This window comes from Chrysoperla carnea, chromosome 1, assembly GCF_905475395.1.
Source record: "Chrysoperla carnea chromosome 1, inChrCarn1.1, whole genome shotgun sequence".
Lineage (NCBI taxonomy): Eukaryota > Metazoa > Arthropoda > Insecta > Neuroptera > Chrysopidae > Chrysoperla > Chrysoperla carnea.
This window is the reverse complement of record NC_058337.1, coordinates 121,841,697-121,860,857: the sequence shown is the minus strand read 5'-3', so window position 1 is coordinate 121,860,857 and position 19,161 is coordinate 121,841,697. Positions and strand designations below refer to the sequence as shown.

The following is a 19,161-nucleotide window of genomic DNA, read 5'->3' as shown; positions in this document are numbered from 1 at the left end:
AATAACACATTTTTCTTAAAATCGAATATTGCAGTTTTCTAAGCATTTTTATTTCGAAAACAAAGCGTCTTGAGAAATAATCACAAGAGTACTTCTTTGCTTAAAACTGATCAAAAAATGTACTTAACATTTTGTACTTAATTTGATATATATTATAATCGTGAAGTTTGATGGATGGATAGATGAGTGGATGGATAGATGGATGGATGTTTGTTACTATTTCACGCAAAAACTACTGAATGAATTTGGATGAAATTTGGAACACACATAGTTTATAACCTGAATTAACACATACGCTACTGGGAACTATTTTTTTAATGGGAAAAATGTTGTAAGGCTTTGAAATAGGTGTTATCAAATTTCATAAAATTTACTAGATACTTCTCATCCATATCTATGCAACCATAATGTCCCACAACGAAGCGTGGTAGGATATAACTAGGGCTTTTGCCTTAAAATTAAGGTTCTGCGCCAAAACAATAAAATTGATGAAATTGGGAACAAAAAGAGGATAAGTCACGATATATATGAAGTGAAGTCTATGAACGAGATATGAAATGAACACAAAAATCTTTGTATTTAAAATTAAATTTGCCCAACGAAACGAGTAGTTCACAGCTATATACATTATATCAGAAATTTGTGTTGAAGGAGACAATTTTATCAAAATAAACTATAATAAAATATTCCCTGGATAATAATTAAAATGTTTATATTCCTGGTCGAATTAAATACATATATACATACATATAGGCATATATACCTTCATTGTTTGTTTGTATTAGCAACTTGTTCTCACCCTGGGGCTCGTGTGTATACGTACGTATTCTACAACAGGATTTTACAATTGTAAAATAAACATTGTTAAATAAAGGATTTTAATAATTTTATTGAACAAAAATTAAATTTTAAATAAGCGTATGGGAAATTAAATTATTTAAAAAAATGTTTTTAATCACTTCTTTATCTATGAATCAATTCAGTATTCATTCATAGATAATATTATGGAAATCTTTATAACATAAACATTTATAAATGCGTATTACAGTAATAAATGTCTGTAATTCAATTATGGGAATTTATTTTAACGCACTTTTGTAATTTAGTAAGAAACTTTATTTGGAAATTTAAAAAAACTTTTTAAAGGACAAGCTTTATTGTACTAAAAAGTATAAAATAGTTATTTCTGTGAGTCACTCATACATGACTATTTGTAAAAGCTGGAGGTGCTCAATTAAAAATATCAAAGATGATGTGCCTCAAGCTTTTACCAATAACCATGTATGAGTGAAATAGCTTAAAAAAACTATAAAAAAAAACATGCTTTTGTAAGTAACTGGACTAAAAAGTAGAAAATAATTTCTATAACATAAAAAAAAAGTTATTAAGAAAAAAATTATTTAATCATTAAAAAGCGTGGGGTGCTATATTTCATTTAAGGTAAATACTTATTTTATTGACTGACATTGGAAAAAGTAAAACACCCCACGCTTTTTTACGATAAAATATTTTCTTGTAGACATTATTTTTTACTTTTTAGTTCAGTTAGTTACAAAAGTGTGTTTTTTTTTAGTTTTTTTAAACGATTATTTACTTTCTACTTTTTAGTTCTGCTGGCTGCAAAAGCATGTTTTTTAGTTTTTTTAATTATTTATTAATGTTATGAAATATTATCAGCGCTTTCACCAGAATTATATAAATTATTAATTTTATAAAATCGTTAATTCTGAAGATCTTGGTCAGGATAATCGAACAAAATTATTAAACTATTCTATTGTCATCGATCCTTGATAGGTGTGCGAAGTATTAATTGAATTCGACGTTTAAAAGTGTGTGAAAATCATGCTTAAAGTTTCCGTTACATATATACATACCAAGCTAATAAAAGCCGTGTTAAAAATGCATTGTCTTGTATTCTTCTCATAAAACCCTTTCATTTGATACCCATGTCATGGAAGTATCCGCCATATTGAATTTAAAATCGACGTCGTTTAGCTAACCATACATTGTCATCCTACATGTATGCAAAATTTCAGCTCAATCGGTTAAGGATAACATACATTGCAAGATAAAAGCTTGTAAAAATATACACTTTATATATAAACAGTAACAAATCAAAATAGTTACAAATTCCAGTAAAACTCTCAGCAATGTTAAATGAAAGCAAATTATATTATACATGTTTGTAAAAATTTGTGAATTTTTGAACATTTTTAGACAACTTTTAACACATTTGTGTAAAAAATTGCCTATATTAAAATTTTATATAATTATGTATAAATATATAAAATATTCCAAGTACTTTAAGAGTTTGGGTATCGAAAATCCTTTTTTAAAATTAAAAAACTACAACTTTAGGCTCAGAAAGTATTTGCTTCAGAATATAAGTAACCTAAATGTCTAAGTTGCTTGGGCTATCACTTTTTACTTTTTTTGAGCTTCGATACTTTAATGTCTCTCACAGAAAATATGTTTTGATACTTGAAAAAAAAATTATATATCATTATATTTATACAATTGAAATTGGTACATTATCATCATTTTTAAGATAAAAATCTATATAAAAATGAATTCTGAAACGTATATCTACAACTCTAGTAGCATAAAATTACTATGATCCAAAATATAAATAAATATAGAGTACTTGAAAATTAATAGTATTTATTTTTTGAGGGGTTAAATAAACATATACACAGCCACTTTACAAAGAGCATTGTGAAATTAAAAGGAAGAATCAACACACAAAATTATTCCGCTTGCGGCTATCAAATACAATATTGTAAACACTAGCAGTGGTTCCTGTGGTCACGTGTCTATACATACGATTGGCACACGACATACCACGTGTATATTCAGTTCAGGATCAAACTGTATACTATAGGGCAGAGTGTAGTACCCTGGATATAATGGAACGACTCCATGGTTACTCGACAAATAATACTGTCAGTGGGATAGTAACTGTATATAAAGGCAAAGTTTATAGATTAGACGCAAGCAATCGAGAGAATGATTATCCATTTGTTTTCCAAGCAAATATAGGCTCATAGTTTGAGATATAAGTATAATAGAAAATAAATAAATAAAGACACGAGACCTTTGGAAATTGTGAAATGGGTGTAGTATTCAGGGGTTGAAAGTGTATTTTCGCATTTTTTGGGGAAATTCACCCATTTTTTCGTATTTATTTATTTTTTTCCCAAAAAAATTTAATTTTTATGAAACTAAGTGAAAGAATGCCTTAGTGCATACGAAATATTCACCATTTTTTTTTTAGAAATGAAAGTGAAAATGTGTTTAATTAATATTCATAACTTCCACAAATTAACGCTCTCAAATTTATTATTTTTTTAAATAATAATGCCATTTTTTATTAACTATTAATAAAAAGTAGTTATAATTTTGAATAAATGAAACTGCAGTGACGTATTAACCTCCGTCGAGGCTGTGAGCCAATCGGTTTCTATGGAAATTTGTGTTATAATATAGTGAAAACCAGCTAAGACACAAACCATTTATTATTATTCATATTACTTTATCATTTCTCCATGCGATGGTCTTACGAAAGCGAGGTGTTGACGACACTGCCGTTTTAATTTATAGTTTAGAAAAACCATTTTGAATTGTAAAATTGCATGATAAATTAATTTAAAAAAATGTTTTTTTTTCCTTTTTCCTTGTAAATTTTAGTAATCTTTCGAAAAAAAAATAAAATAAAATAACATGCAACTTCTCTATTAGGATGTACTTAATACATAAATTATTAATTATTACTCATAAAAACCTTCCGAAAAAAATTATCGATGGTGAATATCCTTTCAAAATTCATTGCGTGGTTTAGAAGGAGTAGATAAACAGACAGAAAGACGTGGATAGCGATAGCTTTTTTTTATACTATCTGTAGAAGATTCATGGCTTTAAACAACGCATTAATATAAATTTTGAACCCTGGTATTACACTTTTCCTTATTATTTGGATGGACAAAAGGATATATTATTTTTAAGTTGTTCTTCCTATGCAGCATACATAGACACACCCTATAATGTGTACATGCTTATTGTTAAGTTTGGGATGTGTTTGCTTTTCTTGGCGGTAAATTTATATGTTAAAATGGGATAAAACATATTGTTCATGTATATGTCAGGAACAATAAAATTATTAGGTGTTGATAAATGATTTGACAAATTTTTTGAACTTTTTAATTTATATTTTCAGATATAACTTCAAGGGTTTTTATTCTTTTTAATATGTATACTTTATATGTTCTATACGCGCGTCGGCAGCAATGGTCCATCCCTGATACCACTTAAATCCAATTTCTAATTTATTTTATAATATTTTATCATGCTCAGTAAGATATACAACGTTTTGTAAGATTTAAAAGTGGGTTCAAGTATTGGAAAGAACGCTTCGTTTGGAGACATTGTTATAATGATTCTCTCTGTGATAGGAATCTGTTCAGACGTTTTAGGTCGTTCCCAAAAAATTGGGAGTATGCAAATATTTGAAACTTACGTTTCAAATTTTGAGGGCGGTGGGAAAATTTTTCGATAGGTACCATAGTTTTTGAAATATTGATGCCTAAAGATATAGAAAAATGACTTATAGAAGAAATAACACACAAATGCCATTCATTTCATCACTTTAAATGCGTATTTTATAGAAAAACGAGTGCCGCTTGTTATAATTTTCTTTATACGAAAATATTTTTCACGTTTTTAAATGATAAATTAGTTTTTATACCATGTATATGAAATATACATAGTATATTAAGTTTAGTCTCAAGTTTGTAACGCTTAAAAAAATTGATACTAGGAAAAAAATTTTGTCATAGGTGTTCATAAAATCACCTAATTAGTCCATTTCCGGTTGTCCGTCCGTCTGTGGACACGATAACTCAAAAACGAAAAAAGATATCGAGCTGAAATTTTTACTCAGGGACGTAAAAAGTAAGGTCAAGTTCGTAAATGAGCATCATAGGTCAATTGGGTCCTGGGTCCGTAGGACCCATTTTGTAAACCGTTAGAGATAGAACTCTTCCTGCCATCTATTGGTGTATATCACAGTTAACGAAATAAAGTACATCACCGGGACATTCAAATTGGTATTTGTGTGGAGTAATTTTAAGCGGTTCTTATTATACCATGTATATATGAAATATACATAGTATATTAAGTTTAGTCCCAAGTTTGTAACGCTTAAAAATAATGATGCTAGGAAAAAAATTTTGTCATAGGTGTTCATTAAATCACCTAATTAGTCTATTTCCGGTTGTCCGTCCGTCCGTCCGTCCGTCTGTGGACACGATAGCTCAAAAACGAAAAAAGATATCGAGCTGAAATTTTTACAGCGTACTCAGGACGTAAAAAGTGAGGTCAAGTTCGTAAATGAGCATCATAGGTCAATTGGGTCTTGGGTCCGTAGGACCCATCTTGTAAACCGTTAGAGATAGAAAAAATGTTCCTCATCAAAAATTAAACAACTTTTGTTTGAAACATTTTTTCGTAAACATCACTGTTTACCCGTGAGGGCGCCAATTAGGCGGAAATTTTATAATATGTACTATACTTGATTATCAGTTATGTATGTGTCACATGTTTGTATGTGTAATGTGATAAAGAAATCAACACTGACTATGCATGGTATTTCAACAATTAACTCAGTCAATTGTTTGTTTTCACTTGTTCAAATTAACCTTAATCCAAATTAATAATATTAAGAAAATTATCCTTGTTACATAATAAAGCATACCTTTAAAAACACTTCAATATAGGATTTATATGTTAAAAACGCAAGCTTTAACAATTCAAATCTATAAATGTAACACCGTCATGGATGATCCTTGGAAAACGTGATTTTTTGGGGACGTCCTTAAAAATTGCTTTGTGAAGTTATGGTGGAAGCGCAAATAAGTACATTGAAGATATCTATTAATTATAATACTAAAAAAACTGTTTATGTTAGTGCGACTCTTTTAGTCCACAAATACAATTTCCCATATGAAGAAAAGTACTTTTCCTAACTGCCCTAAACACTGCTATATTAATAGAGAATATTTATGATTTTTTTGCTTATTCATGTAACAAAGGGCAGAAAAAAAAATTATTTTTGGACATTATTATTGCATTACAACAGAGATGTTTATCTAAGAGGACATCAGTGCTTTCTATGAAAAGATCCTAGAATGAAAACCCGGCATTGGGAAACATATTTTTTTTATAATATAAAAATTCATAACATCAATTATCGTAAAAATTTCAGTAACCAGTAGTTTTACAGAAAAAATGGTAAGGAGATAAATTATTGTTGATTTTTTACAAACTTTACTAATTATCAGCAAAAAATATCCAATAAAATATTTCGAAATAACACTGGGCATAAAAAGCGCAGTGTAAAAATTTTGTCAGTGAAATCATTTCCGTCGCTGTTTACGGTGAAAGTTATGTTATTATATTGATTTTATTTTCCACAAGTAAAATTCCATGAACATGCGCAAAGAATAACTGATATGGTTACAGTTTTGCAATGTACACAAAAAATCTTGCGTTTTCTCCACACAACCTCCATATATAAAATATAAAATTGTGTTATGGAGGTTAGTATACAGTGTTTCAAAATAATTGCATTAAAAGAGCAAAAGTATTACAAAGGTAAACTTGAAAGAAGATAGTGCGTTTGCATTTTTTGAATGCAATGTCCCACGAAAAAATTGGGGCTACGTTAATTATCTTGAAATATTGCTAATTTCCCAATGAATATTAATTATATTGAAGTCAGAAATATTTAAGTTGAATGCTCTAAAATACTAAAATTTTAGGGTAAGCCTATGAGACTGTATAAGGTTGATCTTCACCCATCTGATACCTATTCATTTATAAACACTCATAGTTTTTCTATCGAAAAGTGTTCATGGCCATTTTTAATTAATCGATCGAAATTGGTATCAGGCGAAAGATAATTAAATTACGAAAATAATTGTATAATATTGCCTGCAAACAATCGTTCATGGAAAAAAATAATTAAATTAAAATAGCCATGAACACTTTTGGATAGAAAACTATGATAGGAGTGTTTAAAAATCAATAAAATGTTTCTATTATCAAAGAAATAGGACCGAATGCTACCAAAAAACTTCAAAGCTCTCAAAATTTTGATTGTGGAAACTCCCAAGTGTAAACTTTGACAGAATTAATTATTATTTAAAGATTATAATTAATTTATTTATTTTAAGTAATATGGATAACATTTAAAATGTTATTAATATTTTTATTTAAATTATTACAAATGGAATATAGTGTCATCTAATCCAATTTGCATAAATTCCATTCCAAGAAATTGAAAAAAGAACTTTGTCCAATTTTCTTGATAATGTAAACAACCCTTAAGAAAAAAAATGTTTACACGTTTAAAAGCTTTTATTTTTGAAAAAATATGTTAACATACACATTCGCATTGAATGTACCTTAATAGATACCAGCCAATTTTAAAATCTTTTTTATTTATTTATAAAAAGTTAACAAAGCGATAAATTTTAATAGGATTTTAGTAAGTTTATTCCCACGATTAACACAATACGCATAGACCTAATTATCATTCATATATGAATAATAATAGCGCCAATACTATATACTGAATACTACATACAAGGGGCAGTACTAGTTAACATACCTATATTAAATATATGTCATTGCAAAAGTGGTTACAATTGTTAATAATATTTCATCACATTCGAAATACACACCCCTTGTTAACAAGCTAGGATCAATATACGACATTTCAAAATACATGCTATTCTAAATATAATCAGATATTTTGTTGACAAGTACTGTTTATAATCATTTGACCCAAAGAGAAAAAAGGCATTTGACCCAGGAGTCGACTCCGAGCACTGTATATTTTCATGGGAGTCAGTGAAAAAAATTTGTCTGAATGTACTCAACAAAATCATTTTTATACGAACTTGAGGTTTTTCAATTTACGTCCATAACGTGAGACAGAAGTATCCTACTTTCAGACACCACATTCTCCTTATTTAAAAGTTAAAAAAACTATTACATTTTATATTTGGGACAATTTCAAGCAATTTTTGATCCTTGACATGTCGTCAAAAACTCGTTACTGACGAAAATACAGATTATTTTGTGATTCTGGTTAAAAATTTAATTTGAAAATCAAGAGATAATAAATATATTTTGGACTATTCTATACATTTTTTAACTCTTTAAAATTTTGACTAAACCTTACCGTTTTTGATATATAAGACCGTTTTTGTCAAACGTTTATGTCTCGAAAACGGTGAGCTAAGGTAAAAAATGTCAACGACCAAAAATGGTTAACAAACGACAAAACAAGAAAATCCCAACAATTTTTTTTTAAATTTTATATAATGAAAGTGTAGTGTCCGGAACCGGAGTAAATCTGTCTCACTTTTCGGCGTTAATCGAAAAAACATAAGTTCGCATGAATATGATTTTGTTGAGTGGGAACAGATTTTAGCCGGTTGCATCGATTTCGTCAAAAGTATAAAACTTTTGGGAGTACAATTATTTTGGAGTAGAAATATATTCTAGCAGATTTTTTGTCAAGTATAATTATTTATAGTGCAGTAAAAGATGTTACGAAAATCGGCTAATCAAGAAAAATGGAAGAAATCGCACACTTTTTTCTAAAACCTCGTTGAATGTGTTTCTTGGGTGTCAAATATCGTAATTAAGGCATGAGATTGTGGTGAAAATGTTTCTCTTTGTTAATAAACAATAAATTTTAGATTCAATGAAACGATCAGTGTTAAAGTTCACTTAAAAAATTAGTAAATAGGCAACTTCTATGACGTAAATGTTAAGTGTTTGTCAAACAATCGAAAACTATAATACATGTATAACGTATACATTGCCTACTTATAAATTTGGAAAGTCAATTTTAACATTGATCGTTTATTGTTTATATAGAAACATTTGCACCACAAACTCATGCTTGTCTAATGATATTTGACACCTAAGAAACACATTCCATGAGGTTTTAGCAAAAGGCGAGCGATTTCTTTCATTTTCCTTTATTTGTAACATCTTTTACTGTACTATTAGGAGTATATTGTAATTAAAGTATAATTCTTAAAAAGTAGAAACTATTTGAAAGTAGTTTTACTACAGTAGAAATATTTTGACGTAGAAAAATTAAAAGTAGAATTGATAGTTACATGTTTCGTGATATACACAATAGAATAAGTTTAAAAGTGGTTTGATTTTCTATATGAATTGATAATATATAACAATTGTGTTTGTATTGTGGCTTTATAATTAGAGCCACTCAATTAATTTTGTATAGGAAACATTGTATACTATTATGTCATGGATTCATTTATGTGATTATTATATGGGGTTGAATGGATTTAGAAGTGTGCGAAACATATTTAATGTTTTTGAAAATTGATTTGTCACATTCGATAAAAATATTATAAATATAATACATACATATACACAAGACAAACTTTGACAACAAATAAGTAATATAATGATAATAAAATTAATTTAAATAAATTTATAATTGAAACCCTTTTTTTTGTATGTGGATAATCTTTGAGAATGGAAGATGTAGGTTATCCCATCAAAATTTAAATAACGAAGGAAAATCTTCTAGAATCAAAAATTAAACAAGTAAAAACAAAAACTGGCTGAGTTAATTGTTGAAATACCGTGTATAGAAACTGTTGAATGTCAGTGCTTTGATTTTCAAAATTCCGAAAATTTTCGAAAGTATTTCCCATAATTTATTTTTGTTTTTTCGAGAATGCTCCACGAGACCACTAGTTGAAGCTACTTGCAAGTTTTCCACTCCCTATCGGTTATAGCTTTGGAGGGAATGGACATCAAAGGTTTGTCCTAATTTGTTTTGTTTAAATATAATTTGAGTTAATACGAACAAGACCGGAAATCTAGAGGGCCCGGATTTGAGTTCCGGCATCTATATAATTTTTTCGTTCCTTTCTATTTATTCAAATAATCTTTTGACAAGGTAATTGGAACTCAAAAATTACGAAAATCAGATTTATTTGAACGCACTGTCTATTTCAAGATTTCTTGTAATCCTTTTTCCAGAACGGATTTCAGTTGATGGCATCGTTTTCACCAGATTTCAATTGAATAATTTTAAATGGGAATGTAGTTTTCACCCGTGGTTTAATCTAAGCTCAAGATTAAAAGCCTGACATCCGTCAATAAATCTATGGATAAAATCCAACAATATTCCTAACTAAATACGATTTCCCTCCTATCATTTTAAATGAAGATAGTTGATGGTCAGTGCCATCTAGTAACAATATCGAAAACTATTTTGATGTGGTGTGTTTACTGTCTAATTTATATTCAATTTCAATTCAAATTAAATAATAATTTTATTAAGTTCGATTTTTATAAATAATAATGTTTTAATTTAAAATATATTTTATACTTTTTATTCTAGTTGAAGGTACGACGAATTGTTGGTCAATAAAAAAATATATTAAATTTTAAATTCCAAATGTGGAAGGAGCAGATAAGGTTAAAATTAGTAAATAAATCAATTTAAAAATTTTTTTTATAAACGTTTTATTTTAAAACGGCAAAATATAAGAAATATTCTACAAATACATTATAATTAATAAATAATTTGTTAACTAACAACTTCAAGTGCGCCTGTAGCTGAGGTGATATAAACTAGTAGTTATAATTTAATTTCCGGTGCTGAATCCACAATTTTATCAGACGATCCTTCTGCTAATAATTCTTCTTGCGATTTTAATTTCTGTTGTTCACGCATTGGTTTAATATATGCGAAATATCGATACGCTCGCAAACTTAATAAATATCCTCCATACACTGTTAAGCCTAAACAAGCGCATACAAAACCCTTATGTAATCGATCCAATATTAATGATGGTCTCATTTTTTTCTGCATTTTGATCAATTTAAAATGAACTATTGTTTTATAAAAATAAATTAACAATATTGTTAACCTCTACGAAAATTTTTGACAGTTTATTTTTAACGACACAAACACATGTGAATATATTTATTTCTTTTCAACCAATTGTCAATATATGGATTCGTAAAAGAGAATACTTATCACTGAACAGTAGGCAAAATAGAGCAAAATAAATGGAAAATAGTACATTTATTATAACTTAGATGGCATTACTAATGTAGTTTACAATTTTAAATGTTTTGAAATTTAAAATATTTCATTGATCGAAAATCTAAAAGTTTATTTTAACATAAAATAATTGTTGAATAATAAAATAAACATATATTAGCTTCGGATAAAATAAAATTAAAAAAAAAAAATTGTCAAATTAATTAAATCGATTTCTCAATCAATAAAATTATAATGAAATAATGCACTTTAAACTTAACATATGTTAAACTAACTCTTATGATATGTTTATTGAAAAGCTTTTTTAAGAAAATTTTTGGCACAGTTTTATAAATAATATTGAAAGATTAAAAGACATCATTATATTATCATTTGAAATATCTCCGCATAAATTGGACAAGTCACTTATTTTTTTTATAAACATAATAGCCGTATTCATAGACTAACAAATAATAAGCATAGTTTTAAAGATACAGTTCATTCATCTATTACATATGAGTTTATTTATAAATGAGTATTTGATGTTGTTATTTCAAAACTTATTTATTCCTACTTTGTTGCAGGAATGATAACAAAATTAATGCCAGAAAGGTCATGAAAACATCAAAAGCCTGTTCGGTCAAATTATCTGCAAATTCAAGAATATACCTACAGTCTATGTATTTCTTTAAAAAATCTCCACAAGTATACAGGAGAAGGTGTCCTATAATGACCCCCCTCCCCCTAAGAAAACATGTATTTTAAAGCCAAACTATTTGAGATATGCATAACGTCGAAATAATTTTGGTTTCTTTATTATAACTATTCAAAATAGGCGATAAAATGATACCATTGCGTTTTTCATTTCACATAAAATATTAACATTTTACATGGCATCAACAATTAGTATGAACACTAAAATCACTGACAAATCCTCTAAATCAATACATTCAAAACCCACCATATGATGGGGGGATCATTTTACCTATTATAATTTTATACAAAAAATAGGGATCATTTTAATCTATGTAAATGGGATCATTTTAACTGCAACAATATATTTGCCTATCGTCATAAAAACTGACCTTATAATTTATCATACGCCAATCAAGATGTGTTATAATATTATTGAAAGTCAACAGAAGCCAAGAGTAAAACATCCAGCCTGCGAAAACTAACTTGTCCTACCATAGATTAAAAAAAGTAATTTTAATATTTTTGCTACGAAACACCAACTAGCTTTTACATCGCCATAAGTCTTTGTTCAACAAATAATTTGATCACGTGAAAGCTATCTATCGATAAATATTATAGATACCATTAATGGTTCACTTAAAACAACGAGGGATCATTTTCCCCTGAGGGATCATTATGTAGCACTTTCTCCTACATGCCCTAAAGTTCGGAATATTGAAAATATTTAAACTCAGAAACAAAGAAAGAAGTTATTGGATTTAAATTTTGCATAATGCTTGATCGAATTAGAATTTTGCCTATGAATACGACTCTTGCGATGGTATTTTTCATATATCTAACACAAAAATTTTGCACGGCTCATAATTAAAAAAAAAATGAATGCTATTCACTGCCCGTAGAAAAAAACGACGTAATTTCATACATAATTATAAATAAACGGGAATCTGAAAAGGTATTTTTGAAAAAAATTCTACTTTTATGTGATTTCAACGATGGTTTATTGATTAAAACAAAAACATTTATAAAATTTCGGAAAAATAGCGAAAATTAAAAAGAAAATACATTGTTAATTTTTTCTTTACGATTTTTCCAAACATACACAACAAAAATTTAAAACTAAGATGATCATAAAGTCTGTATCTATAAAATAATTTTTTAATAATTTAAAAATATAAAATGTTTGGGCTAAAAAAAATATGTATAGAGTGATCTAAAAGTCACTGAATTATCTTTTAAAATGAAACATCTCTTATTATTATCAACTAAAAATAAGAAATCAAATTTTTTACGTAATTATTATTTCTAATTTCCATGCTTATTTCTGAATTGGAAGGTCGATAATATTTGTTAAAGGATGAACGATATGGAAAACTTATGTCTTCCAATTTGAGTAGCATATTTAACATTTCCATTTTTAAACCTTTTAATTCTGTATAACCATAATATCCCGGTCTTGCAACCAATAATTGCCAACAAATTAAATCCGGTTTCAGCATCTAAAAATTCAACGTATAAACATTTTTTATATTTAAACTTTTGTTCTATCTCTAACGCTTCTCAAGATGGGTACTACTTATCCAAGACCCAATTAATCTATGTTGTCATTTACGACCTCACTTTTCACATCCTAAGCTCGCTATAAAAATTTCAGCTTGATATCTTTTTTCGTTTTTGAGTAATCGTGATGAAAGACGACAGACCGGCGACAGGCAGACAGACAGAACCCGGAAATGGACTAATAAGGTGATTTTGTGAACACCTATACCAAAATTTTGTTCATAGTATCAATATTTTTAAGCGTTACAAATTTGGGACTAAACTAAGTATACCTTGGTATATTTTATATACATAGTATACAAATTGAGATGAAATAGTACCTATACTCATGCGTCGATTCTTACTGGACCAAGTATAAAAATTTAATACCTGAAATGATAAATCCATCGCTGCAGCAGCAATTTTTGACGGTAATTGTGTGAAGAATGCCGGGGAGAACATTAAACTTTCAATGATGTAGAAAACACACTTTTCTAATTTCTGTAAATGAAAAACTGAATAAACTGACCACATAAAAAATCATCGATTTCAATGCAAGTAAGAAAATTTTTAATTTTTCAAAATATGAATAGAATAGAAAGGTTTCTAAGAAAGTGAATGTAAAAACCTACTAAAAAATTTGAATTTCGAGTTTCAAATTTTAAATTTTAACTTCAATTTTGGATTTTGATCGCCTTTTCTATTATTTATGTAATTTAAAGATTTACCTTATCAATACAATTCATATATTCTTGTAATAATGATGAATAATAATATACAAAAATGGATGGCTCTGCAATATCGGTTTTAAATTTTGTTTTTGCTAAAATATTTTGTTCCATTTTGTTTAAATCTGATATTGTTGCGTCTAGATATGATAAAACAATTGACCATTGCTGTAAGGAAATGTAAAAATATAACAATACAATTACCATAAAAATTTGAAGTCGATTGACCATCTCTAACTCAAGATAAATTTAATTAACAAGTTTTTTAATTATAAAAAAAAACTAGTGAAAACAAACAATTGACTGAATTAATTGTTAAAATACCATGCATAGAATGTGTTGATTACACTGTCACATTTCACATACATACATGTCACACATACATAACTGATGTCCCCATGTAATACATACTATAGAAGTTGCGCCTAATTTGCGTTCTCACGGGTAAACACTGATGTTTACGAAAAAATGTTTCAAAAAAAAGTTGTTTATTTTTTTATAAGAAATATTTTTTACATTTAAACTTTTGTTCTATCTTTAACGATTTACAAGATGGGTCCTACAGACCCAAGACCCATTTGACCTATGTTGCCCATTTACGAATTCGATCTCATTTTTTATGTCTTGAATACGCTGTAAAAATTTCAGCTTGATATCTCTTTTCGTTTTTGAGTTATCGTTTTGACGGACAGACAACCGAAAATGTACTAATTAGGTGATTTATTGAACAGTTATACCACAATTTTTTTCGTATCATTAATATTTTTAGGGGTTACAAACTTGGGACTAAACTAGGTATACCTTGATATATTTCATATATAAATGGTATAAAAATGAGTATGTCTTGTAAAGTGATTTTCTCTAAATCTTTAGGTACAAGTATTTCAAAAAACATGGTATGTATCGAAAAATTTTACTCTTTATTTTCGTCTAATTTTCCCAAGTTCTAACAGAATCCACCCTAATATTAGAAATGTTAGTCTCAAATATTTTCATTCACACATTTTTTTACGAACGTCCTTAAGAACGTTCTTAAATGATTTTCTATGATTTAAAACAGGAAAAATATCCTGTTATCGAATTAATTTCATTAAATTTTAAGTTTAAAAAGTGACTAAAAGTAAGGTTTAACATGAGACTAAATGGAAAATATAAATCGATATTTTTCAAAAATTATATCGATAACCATACTTGAAACTTTTACCAGTTAACTATTATTTAAACTTTTAATAGAATTTCAAAAAAAATTTCTATTTTCTACTAATTTAAAATTCTTTAAAATTTACATACTGTTTCCCTATGAACGCTCATAGCAAAACAGGTACACGCATGAACGTCCTTAATAAAAGTTAGTATTACTCTTAAAAGTTAATATCCAGATTAATGGAATTGGGCATGTACAATTTTAACATAAAAACAGTATGATTGAATTTCTAATTATTTAATTTAAATTCTTAAATATTTTGTGAGAGAACTCTAAGTAAACCCGAGAGTTTTCGTGCATATTTCAACTCAATCAAAATAGGCTCGAAAAAAACACCCATTGACCAGCGGTAAATAGAAAATGACGATTCGAATTTCTTAAGCATTCTCAATTAGAGCGTATCAAGCTGTTATAAAAATGATTTGGGACGGAAAATTATTAATTATTTAAGATTAAAGAAAAACGGGAGGCAACAAAGTTCCTATAAATAGGTGCTCGTTGGCTTAACTGTTTTAGAAATACTTTCAAAAAAATTAATTTTTTAAAACAGAGATTTTAAGCGAAGTCTTTTTTTAGTTTGAATTTTTGAAAAACATTATTTTCTTACCACATTAGATGCATCAAAATGTTTATGAACTATTCGATAACATGCTAGACCAGCTAATTGCATCGAACACCAAGATATCTCCATTTTATTCAATACTTCATTAAATAATAAAACTGCGGTGAATAAAACATCAGGAGGTGCGTTTAAATCGTCCTACAACAAATAATTTTTAATTAATTGGATAATTTTTATTGCCATCAAAAGACCTCGCACAAATTAGATGTAATTTGCATTTCGGTCAAACTTTATCAAATTTTTGGAAATAATAGTTTAAGTCATTCTAAAGAAAAATTCCCATAATCATAAGTCATGAAAATGACAGGATTTCATGTCATAGCTAAATTAAATTTGGAAAATGTACTCAATTGTATAATATATGCCTATGTGTGTATAGGCAAATATATTTACAGATATGTATAACTACATGCATACGTATGTTATTTAATGTAAGGGTGTTGTTTTTTTAATTCTTGTTTTTTTGAAGAATATGTTACGAAATTCAAAGAAGAAGCAGTGTTAAATGTTCGGTGGATCAATAATATGAAGTGTTAAGATCAATATTTTCAGCTACATATACGTATATGTTTTTTGACAGTTAAATTACAATAATTTTTTGATAAAAATGAGTATATTTTTCAACTTTGCTTTAGCGATAACTTGAAATCCTGTCATTTTCATGGCTTATGACCATGGGAACTTTTATTCAGAGTTACTTAAACTATCATTTCCCAAAATTTGAAAAAGTTTGACCGAAATGCAGATTACATTTAATTTGTGTGAGGTCTTTTAGAGAAAATTTGGAGACAGCAATGTCACCTATGCCAAGTTTAAGTTTTTCAAGGTTATTTGATTACCCTAACTAGGATTTTCAGAAATAACTATTTCTATATCTGAAAATATATACATTTATTTGCGCTCCCACCAAATTTAAATTGAATTTTTGATAAATAAATAATAGTCTAAAAAACTAAAAAACACAAAATAAATAATAGTTTAAAAAAACTAAAAACAGGCTTTTGTAACTAGCTGAACTAAAAGGTAAAAAATAATTTATTTAAATTCAAAAAAATCATTATATCGTAAAAAAATATGGTGTACTTTTTAATATATTTTATAATGACTTTTACCAATATCTGTCTATAAAATATTGACAATAATTGAAATTTTGCACCCCACGCTTTTATAAAATGATTTTTTTTCATATAAACTCTCAATTTATACAGGTGACTTTTTAAAAACTTTCCACCCATCGTATATTTTATTTCGGATGGGAGAATGGAAAATCATAAAACGCAAAAACACATATCGACTCACTTTTAGGGGGGAATGAAAATACAGTATTTAATTATTTTTGTACTGGATCGTTCGCTTTCATGGCCAAATAGAAGTCAACTTTGTTTTTGACATTTAATGCTTAGAAATTATTAACAACTTACATTTATTTGAATCAACCAATTAAGTGTACGATTAAATATAACAGGACGCTCCTGGAATATTTTTCCGGGTTTTTCTAAATATAAATAATATGTAATTGTCTCCTGCAAAAGAAATACAACATTCTTTTATAACAAAAAATAAATAGATTTATTTATATTAAAAATGAATTTACCTCTAGATAAGTTTTACTGAAAATGTTTGAAGGATCTGAAACAAAAATTCATAGTATTAAATCCAATTTAGCAATTAATTTAGTCAATTGTTTGTTTTCACTTTTTCAAATTTTATATGTGGAAGAGATTGATGAAAATCTGAAAGATTAGGTATATTTAAAGTATATTTTTCAGAAAAGTTTAGTCCTATCACGTTAAAATCCGCCAACCTTAGCCTTTTATTGACTGCTGTGTGTATGTGTGTCTGTCTACTTGCCTGTCTGCCTGTGGCATCGTAGCGCTTAAACGGATGGACCGATTTTGATTTGGTTTTATTCTTTTGAAAGGTAATTAAATAGATATGTAGTATTCTTAGCAATGTTTCAAGTGCGAGTTTAGGGTTCTGTAGCCGAAAAAAAACTAAAAAAAGGCGATTATGTTCACAATTGGTTCAGTTTGGAAAAGGCTTTAAAGAAAGCGGTAATTTAATGAAGAGTGTTCTTAGATATGTTTCAAGTGCGAGTTTATGGTTTCGTACCCGAAAAATTTGTCGAAGGTTAGTACAAAAAATAAATACAAATCTTACGATAACTGATTTCATTTGAAGTTTTACCACGTGTTCGTTTAACAATCTGCTCGTTAACCACATTTTCTTCATTGTTAAATACATTATCATCGTCCACAATACTTCGAGAACGTTTCAAATTTTTCTTATTTTTACAATCCGATATTTTGATCTCATTCTCTTTGTTTGTAGAACCACTATCATGTAATATTTGGACTTCTTCAAATTCTTGAGATGGAAAAATATTTGTGACAAAACTATCGGATATTAAATCCGGTAAAAAAGAATGATTATTTTCACCACGTGCTGTTGTTACAAATTTTGGTATTTTAAATGATTCGGCTTCCACTTTAAGTTTATGAATTTTTTTCGGTTTTGGTTTCTTTGGTGTTTGAATCTTTGAAGAAACATTTCTCAATATTTGTTTCTCAAATTTACTTTTATGCTTTGTTTCCTTTGTAAATTTATTGATGATTTTTGGTATTGCGCCCAAATTTTTATTTTGAATATCTTGTAATGGTCGACGATTCTTTAATTTTTGTTCGTCACATATACTTTCATTTTTAATTGTTTTCGTTGTGTCTGTATCAGAGAATATTCTTTTACGACATAATGGTTCTTTTCGAATGATTTGTGGATTTTCTTGTAATGATCCAAGACGTGTTCTGTATTTCAATCTTTTAATATTTGGATGGACTCCAGCCATCTTTAAATAAATTTCTTTTTTTTTTAAACTCACAATTAGTGTACAAAATTTCTGAATTGAATGATTATTTTTGTTGTTTTGGATTTAATTTCGAATCTAATTCAAAATATGTTATGTAAAATATTGTACGAAAACAATTCATTTTAAACAGGGTTGGATTTAAAAAACATTAATATTTGTCTTCATTTTTTATTATAATATTTCGAACTTGCGTCGCTAATTGTATTTTTCTCAGGTGCTCAAATTATTTCTTTTAGAAAACGCCAAAAGCCAAAATAATTTTTTTTTTATCTTTTTAAGATTTCAAGCGATAAAAAAATTGGAAGGTGATTAAAAAATTATAATAGTGAAATTTTACTTTTTAAATATAGGCAACTTCTAATACAGAAATAAAGTCGTCTTTACATATAAAAACAGAAATATTTT

The 19,161-nt window shown here is 27.7% G+C and overlaps 2 protein-coding genes across 2 annotated transcripts; both read right to left on the bottom strand.

Moving 5' to 3' along the window:
• Nucleotides 1-10,599: 10,599 nt before the first annotated feature.
• LOC123305954 lies at nt 10,600-11,028 on the bottom strand. Its single transcript, XM_044887797.1, has one exon. It carries the CDS (start codon nt 10,928-10,930, stop codon nt 10,697-10,699), a length of 234 nt encoding a protein of 77 aa, XP_044743732.1. The 5' UTR covers nt 10,931-11,028; the 3' UTR covers nt 10,600-10,696.
• A 1,956-nt stretch (nt 11,029-12,984) lies between these two features.
• Nucleotides 12,985-18,786, bottom strand: LOC123305793 (G2/mitotic-specific cyclin-B-like). Its single transcript, XM_044887622.1, has 7 exons — nt 18,051-18,786; nt 17,485-17,519; nt 17,312-17,413; nt 15,876-16,028; nt 14,065-14,232; nt 13,727-13,837; nt 12,985-13,296 (listed from the first exon to the last, which is right to left on the bottom strand). The coding sequence occupies exons 1-7, from the start codon at nt 18,733-18,735 to the stop codon at nt 13,063-13,065; spliced, it is 1,488 nt and encodes a 495-aa protein (XP_044743557.1). The 5' UTR covers nt 18,736-18,786; the 3' UTR covers nt 12,985-13,062.
• Between the last annotated feature and the right edge of the window lie 375 nt (nt 18,787-19,161).

Excerpts from the sequence above, each read along its gene's own strand:
- LOC123305793 (XM_044887622.1), bottom strand. The coding sequence starts at position 18,735 with ATGGCTGGAGTCCATCCAAATATTAAAAGATTGAAATACAGAACACGT. Across the intron at positions 16,029-17,311 it reads ATTGGTTGATTCAAATAAAT|GACGATTTAAACGCACCTCC; the intron begins GTAAGTTGTTAA and ends TATTTGTTGTAG. Across the intron at positions 13,297-13,726 it reads CGATGGATTTATCATTTCAG|ATGCTGAAACCGGATTTAAT; the intron begins GTATTAAATTTT and ends TTGAATTTTTAG.
- LOC123305954 (XM_044887797.1), bottom strand. The coding sequence starts at position 10,930 with ATGCAGAAAAAAATGAGACCATCATTAATATTGGATCGATTACATAAG.